The 12,596-nt window shown below is 41.7% G+C and overlaps 2 protein-coding genes across 12 annotated transcripts in view; both read right to left on the reverse strand.

Moving 5' to 3' along the window:
- ARHGEF9 (Cdc42 guanine nucleotide exchange factor 9) overlaps positions 1-12,596 on the reverse strand; it is a 289,965-nt gene that overhangs the window by 115,061 nt on the left and 162,308 nt on the right. The window contains exon 1 of one of the 10 annotated variants that reach the window (XM_079961606.1): positions 9,660-9,767. The exons of the other annotated variants lie outside the window; for them this stretch is intronic. Coding sequence (XP_079817732.1) covers positions 9,660-9,683 — 24 coding nt within the window. The 5' untranslated portion in view covers positions 9,684-9,767. Of the gene's footprint in view, positions 1-9,659; positions 9,768-12,596 lie in introns of those variants that run through there. 10 annotated transcript variants of the gene reach the window in all.
- The window catches only part of LOC307207700 (uncharacterized protein), a 53,677-nt gene that overhangs the window by 34,670 nt on the left and 6,411 nt on the right, over positions 1-12,596 (reverse strand). The gene's annotated exons all lie outside the window — the stretch shown is intronic.

Genomic DNA, 12,596 nt, shown 5'->3' on the forward strand with positions numbered 1-12,596 from the left:
GATAAACAAATGGGTCACAAAATGCATGATTCAGTTAAAAGTGCGTCTTGGGTCTGAAAAAAAGTTGAAGGCGCCTGCCCTAGAATATAGAAATAACTGTGACACAACATATTCTCTTTGTTATTTTTAGGAGGCCTATACTCAATGATCACCTGCAAACATGTTCAGGGTAAAATAATAACTTGGGAGGGGTGTTAATATCCCCACTTCTCTCTCTCTCTCTCTCTCTCTCTCTCTCTCTCTCTCTCACACACACACACACACACAAAATGCACCAAAGCAACTTTTAGAAAATCAGGTTTGTACTAGGCCAATTATGTCTAAAAACAAAGGAAGTATAAAAACTCTAATAATACACAACATCCTAAAATAAGCAGTTTCCACAAAATAGTAACATGTTATTCAGATTTATTTATCCTTTTCTCATAATATAACCTATCAAGGTTCAAAAAAAAAAACAAAAAACATTCACCAGGATTACAAATGTGCATTATAGCCATAGCTGTCAACTTTTCCCTTTTCTTGCGAGGGATCCTATTCAGAATAAGGGAATTTCCCTTTAAAAAAGGGAAACGTTGACAGCTATGATTATAGCACATAAAATAAGCTTTGTAATTGCATTTTTTGGACTATGGCTGCTGATTGATCCATAAGGCATTTATCTGTCAGTTTCACATGACCATTTATTCTTTTAAGAGAAACAGAAAATACCGTATATATAAAGTATTGTGTTCCCCACATTTGAGTAAACTACTGTGTTTCTATTCTACAAGTGTGATTATTTGTCAAGTATGATTATTTGATCACTGTAATGGAGTTGTGACCAAAAGGGAGATTTCACAAGGGCTCTTGAGAGTTTGCTGCCAATCAAAAGACACCAGTAAACAAGTGAAGGATGAATGCATTCTTCTCATAATTGACATATATGCAATATTTTGGAATAGTTATCATCTGAAAAAGCAAACAAACTGTATGCAGGAGTCTAAGGGGACCATCTGGAGGAAAAGTTCTCTAGCAAAAGGCCTGTTGAACTGAATGGGAACTGTGCAAGAACAATCCAATAACTCTTGTGCAGCACCTATTCATTTCAATGAGGTTTGCTCAGAAGCATTTCTTTCTGAATTTTGCCCTATGGAGCTTGGCATTTCCCCCCAATGGTGGGAGAAGCATATCAACAAGAGACACTATACAAAGGGCATCAACGTATGTCAACTTTACTGTCTTTATGACCGCAGCAACCTAAAGCAATTACTTTGTATAAAGCACAAGACATATCCCCCCTCACCCTGCAAATGAAATCTGTTTTACTATCGGTATCTTGGATACACTTAAGTTGGTTTGTACAATGCCTGGAATGAACCAATTCCAGTAGCGGTTGCCATGCACCACACTGGGCTAAACTCCGCTGTGCCGTGGCTGTCACCTCTCCCTCTTGTTAAGTCCCAGTGACCCTCTGCGTTGGAAAGTCAGGAGAGCAAATGTGCCTTTGATCACTACTGACTAGTTACTGAGATGTTTCTCACATAGTAAATGTACATATTGTAAAGGTAAAGGGACCCCTGACCATTAAGTCCAGTCGTGACCGACTCTGGGGTTGCGGCGCTCATCTCGCTTTATTGGCCGAGGGAGCCGGCGTCCAGCTTCCAGGTCATGTGGCCAGCATGACTAAGCCACTTCTGGCGAACCAGAGCAGGGCACGGAGACGCCGTTTACCTTCCTGCCGGAGCGGTACCTATTTCTCTATTTGCACTTTGATGTGCTTTCGAACTTCTAGGTTGGCAGGAGCAAGTGATGGGAGCTCACCCCGTCATGGGGATTCAAACTGCCGACCTTCTGATCGGCAAGTACTAGGCTCTGTGGTTTAAACCACAGCACCACCCACATCGTTTGACATTAATTATCAGATCATTTTCGATAAGTGGAAGCATAAAAAGACTTTGAAGAACTAGCAAATTACACTATGGGTATAACTTGCTGCTACTCTACTTACCCCACCACTGCTTGCTGCTTGCCCTACCCCAGAGATAGGGAACCAGATGTTGGTAGTCTTTTAAAACTCCTCTCTGACTACTGCCCATGCTGGTTGGGGTTCATGGGAGTTGTGAACCCAACAATGCCTGGAGGACCATGAGTTCCCCAGCCCTGATCTACTCCTGAACCATCTCCTCTGGCTCATCCAAGTCCTGTCTGCTACTCAAGATCCTCTTGGCTGGAGAAGCAACAACTTTAACCGTGTGCAGTGACATAGCATGGGTTGTCAGTGCCAGTGGCTACGCAGAAGGTACGAAACTGAGCATGCATGTACATTCAACTGCCTCACAGCGTCTGAGTCACCCAGGAGATCACAGCCACAGAGATAAGAACTGGATTTGTCTGGAGAGGTAGCTTCCTGGTTCGCATGGAGAGGCAGCTTTGCACCTGGACCAATCGCCTCTGTGCCCCCCCCCCCAGCACTACGCCACCGACGATGTGACATTCTGCATGCAAAGCATGTGTCCAGCCCTTGAATCATAACCACTGATTCATAGGAAGTTACCTTATGCCAAGTCAAACCACCTAGCCCAGTACCGTCTGCTTGGGGGGACATTTTTTGCTTCTGCTATCTGAGATCACATTCTGAATGGAGACATCAAGGGTCTCCCAAACACATAACACAGGCTCTGCCCTTTCCCAAAACACTTTCTTAAAAGCTTTATTTCCTTATTTATAAGTTGTGTTCTGCTTTTCATTCGAAAATAAATCCCAGAGCAAGTGGCAACAAACATGAAACAAAACCCCCCTAACAACTACAGTGGTACCTCGGGTTACAGATGCTTCAGGTTACAGACGCTTCAGGTTACAGACTCTGCTAACCCAGAAATCGTACCTCGGGTTAAGAACTTTGCTTCAGGATGAGAACAGAAATTGCGCGGCGGCAGCAGCGGGAGGCCCCATTAGCTAAAGTGGTGCTTCAGGTTAAGAGCAGTTTCAGGTTAAGAACGGACCATCAGAATTAATTAAGTTCTTAACCCAAGGTACTACTGTACCAAGAAACCATCTATATGCACAAATGGCAAAATATGCATGTGTTAGAGGGGGGCAACCAGTTCTACCTTCCTGGGTGAATCAACGCAGAGTTCCTGATTCCAAAGAGGCTTTCAAGCCATTCAAGCACACAATTCTGCTTCAAACATTCATGCCAAACCTGAAAAGGTCAGAAGTGTGGGGATGAGCAACTTTTCTTTAAAAAGTTTTGGAAGTTCTTTTTTTTTTTAAGATAATGTCCGTTAATTTTAAGAACAATACAGTGGTGCTTCGGGTTATAGATGCTTCAGGTTACAGATGCTTCAGGTTACAGACTCCACTAACCCAGAAATAGTACCTCAGGTTAAGAACTTTGCTTCAGGATAAGAACAGAAATCATGTGATGGCGGCGTGGCAGGCCCCATTAGCTAAAGTGGTACCTCAGGTTAAGAACAGTTTTAGGTTAAGAACAGACCTCCAGAATGAATTAAGTTCTTAACCCGAGGTACCACTGTATACAGAAGACACCCATAGTAGAGACCTATTCATTCACCAGGAAAACCCTTTTGGAACGGAAATGTCTCCAACTGTTTCCGGAAACTGCAGTTAGGGGCACTTGACATATCTCAACAGGAATGCCATTCCACAGAATGTGGCACCTCCACTAATAGTCCTGCTCCAAGTTACTGTAAAGCAGGCTTCAGATAATCTTTGTAATTTGCAGGTGTAGCTCTCCTATAGAACACAGTGACCTAGTGGGTATAAAAGAGGTAAGGCCATCTTTCATTTCCTCGTTGTGGGTTTCTCAAAGGCATCTGGCCACATGTGGAAACAGAACATTGGGCTGATTTTCGGTCTGATCCACTAAGGCTTTTTAAAATGCCCCATCACTATTTCCCACTGTATATCACATACCCTCCAACATTCCTCAGATGAAAATAGGGACATCCTATTCTACATCAGTATGCAGCTGTGGCATGTGTTTCGCTTCCTCCCCTTGCTGCTGCTGCTGCTGCTGCTCCCCGACTTGACCAAATGGGGCACCTCGCGCAAAGATGATGGTAGGAGCTCACTGCATTGAGCAGGGTTTCCCAAACTTGGGTCTACAGCTGTTTTTGGACTACAGTTCCCGTCATCCCTGATCACTGGTGCTGCTAGTTAGGGATGATGCAAGTTGTAATCCAGCAATAGCTGGAGACCCAAGTTTGGGAAACATGGGCATAGAGTTATGAAAAGTTAAAAGGTGCACCAAATTCCCTTCCTGTTTTTATTCATACATTTTATCTTGCACCACACGCAGGGGGAGGGGGACCTGCCCATAGAAAAAAACAATGTGCATACCAGCTGCGTGCCCATCTCACAAAACAGAAGCAGAAGGACTTAAAAAACCAAAACTTATGCTTATTTGAAAAGGTTTGCAGCTGGAGCATAAATATTTTTTAATAGCACATGGAAAGGGAAAGGACTCAAGATAACTGAGGCTTGCAAGCCCCAATGCAAAGTTATATGCTGTTTACACGTCCCTCTCCTCCAACTGAAAGTGAAACTTATTGAGTGGGTGGGGAAGAGGGAGGCATAGATCTAAGAAATGTGTTTCAGGGACACGCAGATATGAACTTCTGGTAATAGACTGAAATGCTTTACTGAAGGGAAGGTCCCTTGGGAATTTGAGACCAGTGACACTGTGAGAAGCTGTGGTGGCTAGAGGGTTTTCAGGGACGGTCCCGGCATTTTCAAAGCACCTGGAGGGTATGAAATCATGGGTGCCATTAACAACAACAACCCTATCACTAAAAACAGGCCAAGAAGTTTCCAAAAGTTAACGGCATGGATTAAGGCCTCTATTAGTCATACATGCAACAATCAGTGACTTGCATTTGGACTAGAATGTGCACCCAGATATACAGCCAGTTCAATGGGTTCAAGGAGCACTGCAAGGCTGAAGCAGATCTCATCCCACCCAAGCACCATGTGGCAAAACCTGCTGCTTGAAAATCTCTCCTTTGTTGGATTGGGGGCAATATATTTCTAATTCAAATGCAAATTTCCCTCCAATATATTTTCTCATTTCAAAGTTCCTCCAAAGACTTTTCTTCCTTGCTGCCCCTATTCATTTGGAACTCAGAAACAACTCGCTGGGTAGGGCAGAGTTGCTACGTTAAGATACATGGCAGGTGGGTTGCTATTGTTTACTGGGAGGAGGAGCGTTGCATGCTAGCTGGTGCAATTTAAATGCATTGGCAAGAGTGCCAGATTCTTTAGCTGTGATCCCTGCATTGCAGGGGGTTGGACCAGATGACCCTTAGGGTCCCTTCCAGATCTATAGTTCTATGATTCTACGATTTGCACCACAAATCCTCACCACCTCCCCCCCCCCTCTCCTGGTAAGCAGAAGTGACCCAGTTGTTGGGAGGAGTGTGGCTCTGCCTTGCATGACAAGCTGCTTCTGTTGGAACTGTCTTTCAGATCACCTGCCTGATCGTGTTCCTTCAGAACATTCCCCCAAACCCAACTTTGGTATAACTTCCTTGTTCCTACTGCAACTAACCCTAAGCACATATAACTGCCATGTGCATTCAATTCCTTTCCTTGCAAGTTCATCAGGGCAGAGACCTATCCTATTGTACTCGGTAAGGTGCTATGCACACTGATGGTGCTATGTAAATAAGTAAATATGCTTGCAAAAATGCTCACACCTAATATTTATATTTAAACCAGGGATAGGGAACTCCCACTGCATGGCCAGATTTCATCAGGCCCTCTTGGTCCCCTCCCACTCAGCAGCTGTTCAGCAAAGACTTTAATGTTGTGCAAAAAGAGCAACTGCTGCTCCTTCATCTGCTAGAAAATCGAAGCAGAGAGGAAATGTCTTAGCAGAGACAGGTAGAATTATGTTCCTTGCAAAAATGCAAATGTTGTCCATGAATTTTGCAACTGCATGAATGGAATTTTTAGGGTGCAATTGCATTTGAAGGTTGAGGCTTTAATAGCTGTAAGACAGTTGAGCTGTGCACCTTTATTTTGCATATTTCGTCTGGAATTTGTGAGTTATTTTTGCCTTCTGCACATTCAGAACACATAAAGAATGTTGGGGAGCTTGTTTCTTTTTTTTTTAACAAACATTGGTTTTTTAAATTATATATGGAGAAAATTGAAGGTACAATTTTAGTGGAGTTAGTAAGAGTTCAATATATGCTTCAGTTTGAAAGGAGAGAGAGTGTGTATGAGGTGTGTGTGTGTATAGATGTTTATCTGTCCCTATCCATGTTTGGATCTGGCTCCACTCAGTAACTTGTTACTGGTTAATGAAGCCCTCAGCTTAAAAAGTACTCCCCATTCCTGATTTAGAGCTGTTCTGAAGTGCCCAGAAAGAACTTGTCAGACATTGACAGAAACACTAACAACAACACATTAAGGTAGGTGATACTATCCCCTTGTTGCAAAAGTGGGGAGGGAAAAGTATCAGCCTGCCTCAGGCCTCTTGTCAATTTCATGGCTCAGGAGAGGACTTGAACCAAGGAATTCCTGGCTCACAGCCCACACTCTTAACCTATCTATCAGAGCATCTGATAGCCACAACTGGTGCTTTTTTCATATCTATATCTATATAGATATAGATATAGATACTCTCATTTACCTACTCATATTGAAATACTGTCCCTCAATGAGGCCAAACTTATGGGTATGCGTCCCCATGCGTCCCCCCAGAAAAAAAAAGCACTGGCCGCAACCCTTGCAATGTGAATCAAACTACACTGATATCAGGGCACTAGATTCAGCATGAATCTCCACTTCCCTCATGCATTTTGAGGGCCAGACAATGCAATGAAGACAGAATAATAACTTGCATTTACTCATAAGTTATCACTGCTAACTGCAAAGGGAAAGGTCAATACTGTAGCTATTAATGGCTCAATGATTATTTATCTCTCTCTTTTGCGAAGTCTGTGTGCAGACTTCGGTAAAGGGGCTCCCTAGAAAGAGAAAGGGAGTGCAACCAAGAATCCTTCAGGCTGCCCCAAACTTCTGATATGTGAAGAGGAAGCACAGAGCAACAGTTGTGATGGGAGCAACATTGTGGCCCCAGCAAATTTGTGGCTACGCTCTGGGGCTTAGCCGTGAGTGTTGCCTTGAAATGCTTTGCTTGTGCGGCATGAACCACAGACTGTCCGAGCTGCATACTTGCAGGCATCAAATAATTCATCATCATCATCATCATCATCATCATCATCATCATCGTTACCACCCCCACATTAGAACAGTAACAATTGTGAAAAACACCGGCATCTAAATATTGCTTGGCAAATAAATACTGATTGGTGGGACCGAATGAGACAAAGCCCAGAAAAATTAACATGGAAAAATCTAGTCTATAAGAATTATTGAAATAATCCTCTTAGGAGCAAATCTTCAATCTTGTTCACATAGCAGGGGCACTTGATATGTCAAAACCATTTCTGTGTGCGTAGCTCAGAATACAAATGTAGCTGCTTAGCAGCATACCTTAAAAAGAAATTTAAAAATCTGGGGTGACAAGCAATTTATTTCTTGAATTTGTATGTCACATTAGTGGCAACAGAGCCCTGCGCCAGCTCCACTTTGTATTTAGCATTCTTGTTCAGTCCTAAAGCCAATGTCCCACTTTACCTTACACCCACTGAAAACAAATTAGCATGTACAAATAAAACTAGGGGCATGTATGTGGCTCCCTCCAGACTCACTAACAAGAATGTATCCTTCTCTCGCCTTCCATACCATGAATTCTCCTTCCCCTTCCATAGTCGACTGTGGTTTAGCAATACATTAGCACTGAATCAAACCATACTTAATGCATAATGTGGTTAAGTAAACCATGGTTTACTCAGAAACCACGGACTGAACTCATATATAAGCATGTGTTTGCCAAATCTGATTAAGAAGAAACCATGGTTAAAATTAACTATGGATACCTTGAGTGCGCAGTGTTACACCAGAGATTAAAACTAAGAAGCAAAGGGAAGGGGGTTTTATGAGCGAGAGAAAGAAGAAGGAAGTGCAGAGTGCAAGGTCTTAAGGCTGGCTCCCAATTTACAAAACATAGTTTGCAGGGAGTCAGCAGGGAGTCTGGGCTAGGAATGGAAGAATCTATCAATTTCAGATTCTCATTTTTCCAGTCTTAAATTCAGTTTACCCATTTTCTGCTTCTGTTTATGATTGGATAAGAGGGAATCATAAACAAAAATTCATGTGCATTTTCATACACACGCCTCCTTATATAAACACTTTTGTACACAATGCTGCCTATGTACATTTTTGCAAGCCTTTTCCTCTAATGCATTTTTCAATGCCACTTCCACTAATATACACGCCTGCTCACACATCTCCCTAATATATGCAATTTTGTATATATTGTTTTAATTGACAAATTGCATCATAAAATTCTGATATGCACAAATTTCAAAGGACAGCTGTGTTGTTTTTCATGTCTTGGTTTGCAAAGTGCAAACTAGGTCAGTTTGTATTAAAACGCAAACCAAAACTAATTCCTCTCCGATCCCCATACTGGGCCTAAGATAGCTCATTGCATAGTCCATGCAATTGTAATAACCCTATTATTGTTGCTCATAAAGAAGTTGTGTGTGTGTTTTAATCTCATTCCTTTCCAGCAGGCAAATTCTCTCCTGAAGTCTTGGTGACACCATCAGAATCATTTTCACAGCTGCCTGTTAGGTGGCCCACTAAACAAAGGACATTGTGCATTCAAGGACTTGGAGCCAAAGGAAAGGAGTCATTGAACAGCAGGCACCTGCCTTCCACAGGGAACCAAAAAGATGCCCATGTAAATATATCAGAGTTATCACAACAGAAAACCCAGAAAAATAGAGATTTCTAGATTTGCCGTTGTTCAGCAGTGAGCATCCGAAAGCATAGCTCAGTGAGAAATGCCTTCCAGGTCAGCGACAAATGGCATAATAATGTACTATGAATAACATGTCATTTTAAAAAGATCAGCATTGAGAGCCTGCTCTTAGTCTCTTCCTGAAATATAACAGCAAATACAGCCTAGTCTTTTATTTACGTATTTATATTTATAAATAAATTATAAACTATCTTTTGGCCCTCAAACGGAACCGCAGAAGCGTTTACAATAAATACCTCAATACAATAAAGGTGAAGGGTAAGAACATTGTAAAGAGTATTGGATTCTTTAAAAACTTCCTTTAAAAGCAGCACCAAACGAGGACTAAACAACACTAGAGAAAAGCAGAACAACACTTATATTCTGATGAGGTGCTGCCTTTCACACTCAGATATATAAAGCAGAATTCTTTCATTCACTACTACAGAGAAGCATCCACCTCTGGGGAGACCAGCACAGTTTGTTCAAGATTAAACAGCAAACTCGTTCATCAAATTATGAGCACAGAATGACAGTGCCCACACTTTTCCATTACATACGGAATTTATGGTGATTTGTTTTTATTTATTATTTTTGCAAAGTAATAGCATTTCCCCCAGTAAGTCAGCGCTGTTAGGACATGTAGGAAAATACATTTGCTGGCCTAAGTCAGATGCCAGAGGAATCTCTAGCAGGTTTATTGTGATCCTGAGGAATGCTGAAACAAGGAGAATCGTAGTTATAAGCATTGCTATGAGAATTAAGAAGTCCTGCTCACCTTAATCCCGAATATTCTCTTCATACCAGCTCAGACAGAGGAAGGCTACCTCCCAAATTTTCAACACTGTGCAGAGCAGTCTCTTCGGTCCTTGTCTGCCCAAATACTGACCAGGATCAAATGCAGCTTAATCTGAGAGCTTTGGTAGCCTTACAGCTAAAGTGAAAACAGGGCTGTGGCTGACCCCTTTTAAGTAAGGAAAAAAGAGCCCAGCTGGAGGACACATTCTCATATTTTTGGTTGAGTACTGAACCTAAACTATTACAGACAGGAATCAGTAAAGCTTAATGCTTTTTCTTGAGACGCTCCACCTTTTATGTTAATGAATATCAAAGTCTCTTGACTAGTCAACAACATTTCGTAAAAAACACACCCTGAATTCAAACACACTAATAATGTTCCAAAAATATCTGCTCAGTGGTGGAAGGTGCTCCCTGCACATATTTCATGTACCTAAATTTCCTGGATCTTGGTTTTGTTTTTGTTTTTTTATCCTGGAAACACCACTTTAAAAAAGCAGGAGGGAAGGCTAAATTCGAGGTATCCTAGATAAGACTAGAAATGGATGAGCCCGGATACCTAATTATCAGCCTGGTTTCCATGAGACTTCCAAACCAAACATGCTCAGACACATACAGAACAATCCAGTTCATGCTTTCTCAGAAGTAAATCCCATTGATTTCAAATAGGATTCATTCCCAAATAATGGTGCACAGATTTGCAGTGGAAAAGGTCAGTTGAGCTGCATTAGTAGCAACCCATCTTATGAAAACAACTGTGATGCAAACAGTGCGTACAATCCAGCTGAAGCCTAAGTTACACATAACTGCAGTTTGTCTGGATCTGTTCCCTCTTACTCTTCCCTTCCCCTTTTTACGCATTCTACTTCTGGCATCATACAGATTGGAATCTCCTTGAGGCAGAGACTCTAACTTTTTCATTATGTCACACTGTCAATCTCCACACTGTATGGTGACATTACAGCAGTATGCTATTATTAATGGTCATGGCCTGTATCCAGATACCTTGTATTCAGGGTAGACCCTTGGAAATCAATGGACTTGTCAGTCATGACCACCTTAATGCCATTGATTTCCAAGGGTCTTTTCTGAGTTCTTAATCGGATACTGTGCTATATCTATATACTGGTGCAGTGGAAACAGACATTTCATCCTTCTGAACAACTGGAAACTGGCTAGCTTGAATGTAGTGAAGTGATTATAATTATTGTATTTATCATGGTATACTAGGCCTAGGCCCAACTGCACACTACAGGATAGAGATCTTACATGAAGGTGAGAGCGGGTGAATATGACCCCATATTTATCTAGAAGTGTATTCATGGCACCCCATTGTAAAAAACCAAGGTAGTTACAGAAAAAGCTCTTAGGTTCATTTTAGCAACTCCATTAATGCAAACTTTAAATTAATACACAACTCTTCTTTTTTTGCTTTTGTTTCCATCTCACAGCAGACAGTTGAACCATTCATTTTTTTAAAAAAATTTTTGAAGGCTACCCTTGAAAGAGAGCTATTCAGTCCAAAGCAAGTCAGAAAACTTTTGAAATCTACTTGCAATTTTGCAAATAAAGATGAAACTCCAAGAAGTAAAACACATACAAATCACAAGTGTCAGATTTACCGTTAGCTGCCTTTAAAAACTTATATATAGAAGCTAGATCTCCTTGGGGCTCAGCTTAGCCAAAAACCCAGCCTTACAAATGACAAACACTAATCCAGATTTTTGTCAAGTGCCTTAACCACGAATGCGACTTAAATCTCAGTACTTGTATTTAATATAGACTGAGCCTTCTTGCCTCTTGGGCTGCAATTCTGTGTATGCCTACCTAGGAGTAAGCCACATTGAGCATAGCTGGTCCTACTCCTGAGCCAACATGCAGTTGCACTGCACTAATGATAAAGCTGCCTGCTCACCAATGTAACACAAGTCATCAATGAAACGAGGGATTCTCTGTTGGCCTATTTGCTTGCCCTGTGAATGCTAGAGATAATGGTGCTCAATAAAGCAGAAGGCAGTATTATTTTTAGAAATGGGTTGGGGGAGATATATGTTGCAGTACAGCTAGCATGGGAGGATTTAAAAGCAATGGACTCAACATGGAAAAGGAGGAGGGCTAAGAGAAATCCCAGTTGTCTCCGGGTTCTCTAAAATGGAAGATAAAATGCTATTCCCTCCCGACCCCCCCTCTCTAAAAGGAAAGTCAGGTGTCACATGAAATCCGTCTACAGTGCATCGAATGAGACGCGCAAGCCCTCTTCTGGTTTCCTCAGTAGTCTTCCTTCTAAGAGCATCTATTTTTAGGCTGGAGCATATAAATCACTGCAGTTCACACTACGGCACACCATTTCCTTAGAAAGGAATGCTAAAAAACCAGCATTATCTACCTCAACTGATCCTGGCCACCAGCATATTTTAGGCATCTGCATTGGTTTTTAAATGCCATGTGTCATCTAACTGAAGGGTATTTCATCAGGCATTTCTCACAGCCAGCCCCCCACTCACCCTACCATAAGAATGTGAGGGCAACCTCCTCACCTCATGGAAGCGTTGCTTTGGGTCATCTAACAAAATGAGGCATTGAAGAGGTAGCATAACCTTCCAGTTTTAACAGCTAAAAATAACCACCATAAAACCCATAATCTACTGAATACAACAGGCCATTAGATCAGTCATTCAGCAGAATTACCAGCTATGTTCCAGCAACTGGCAGTGTTTTTAAGTATGCTTTTAATACATCAGCTACATTCATATCCAGTTAATGGAGATGCACATTAATACGGTACCCAATTCAGCTCACAAAAAGAGACACACTGTAAATACAACATATCGAATCAAAGCCTTTCCGGTGCTTTTTTGGGGTTTTTTGCTCCATATAGAGGCATTGTTCACAATCCATTGCACACACAAGCGAAGTG

The sequence above is a fragment of the Podarcis cretensis genome (assembly GCF_951804945.1).
Source record: "Podarcis cretensis genome assembly, chromosome: Z".
Lineage (NCBI taxonomy): Eukaryota > Metazoa > Chordata > Lepidosauria > Squamata > Lacertidae > Podarcis > Podarcis cretensis.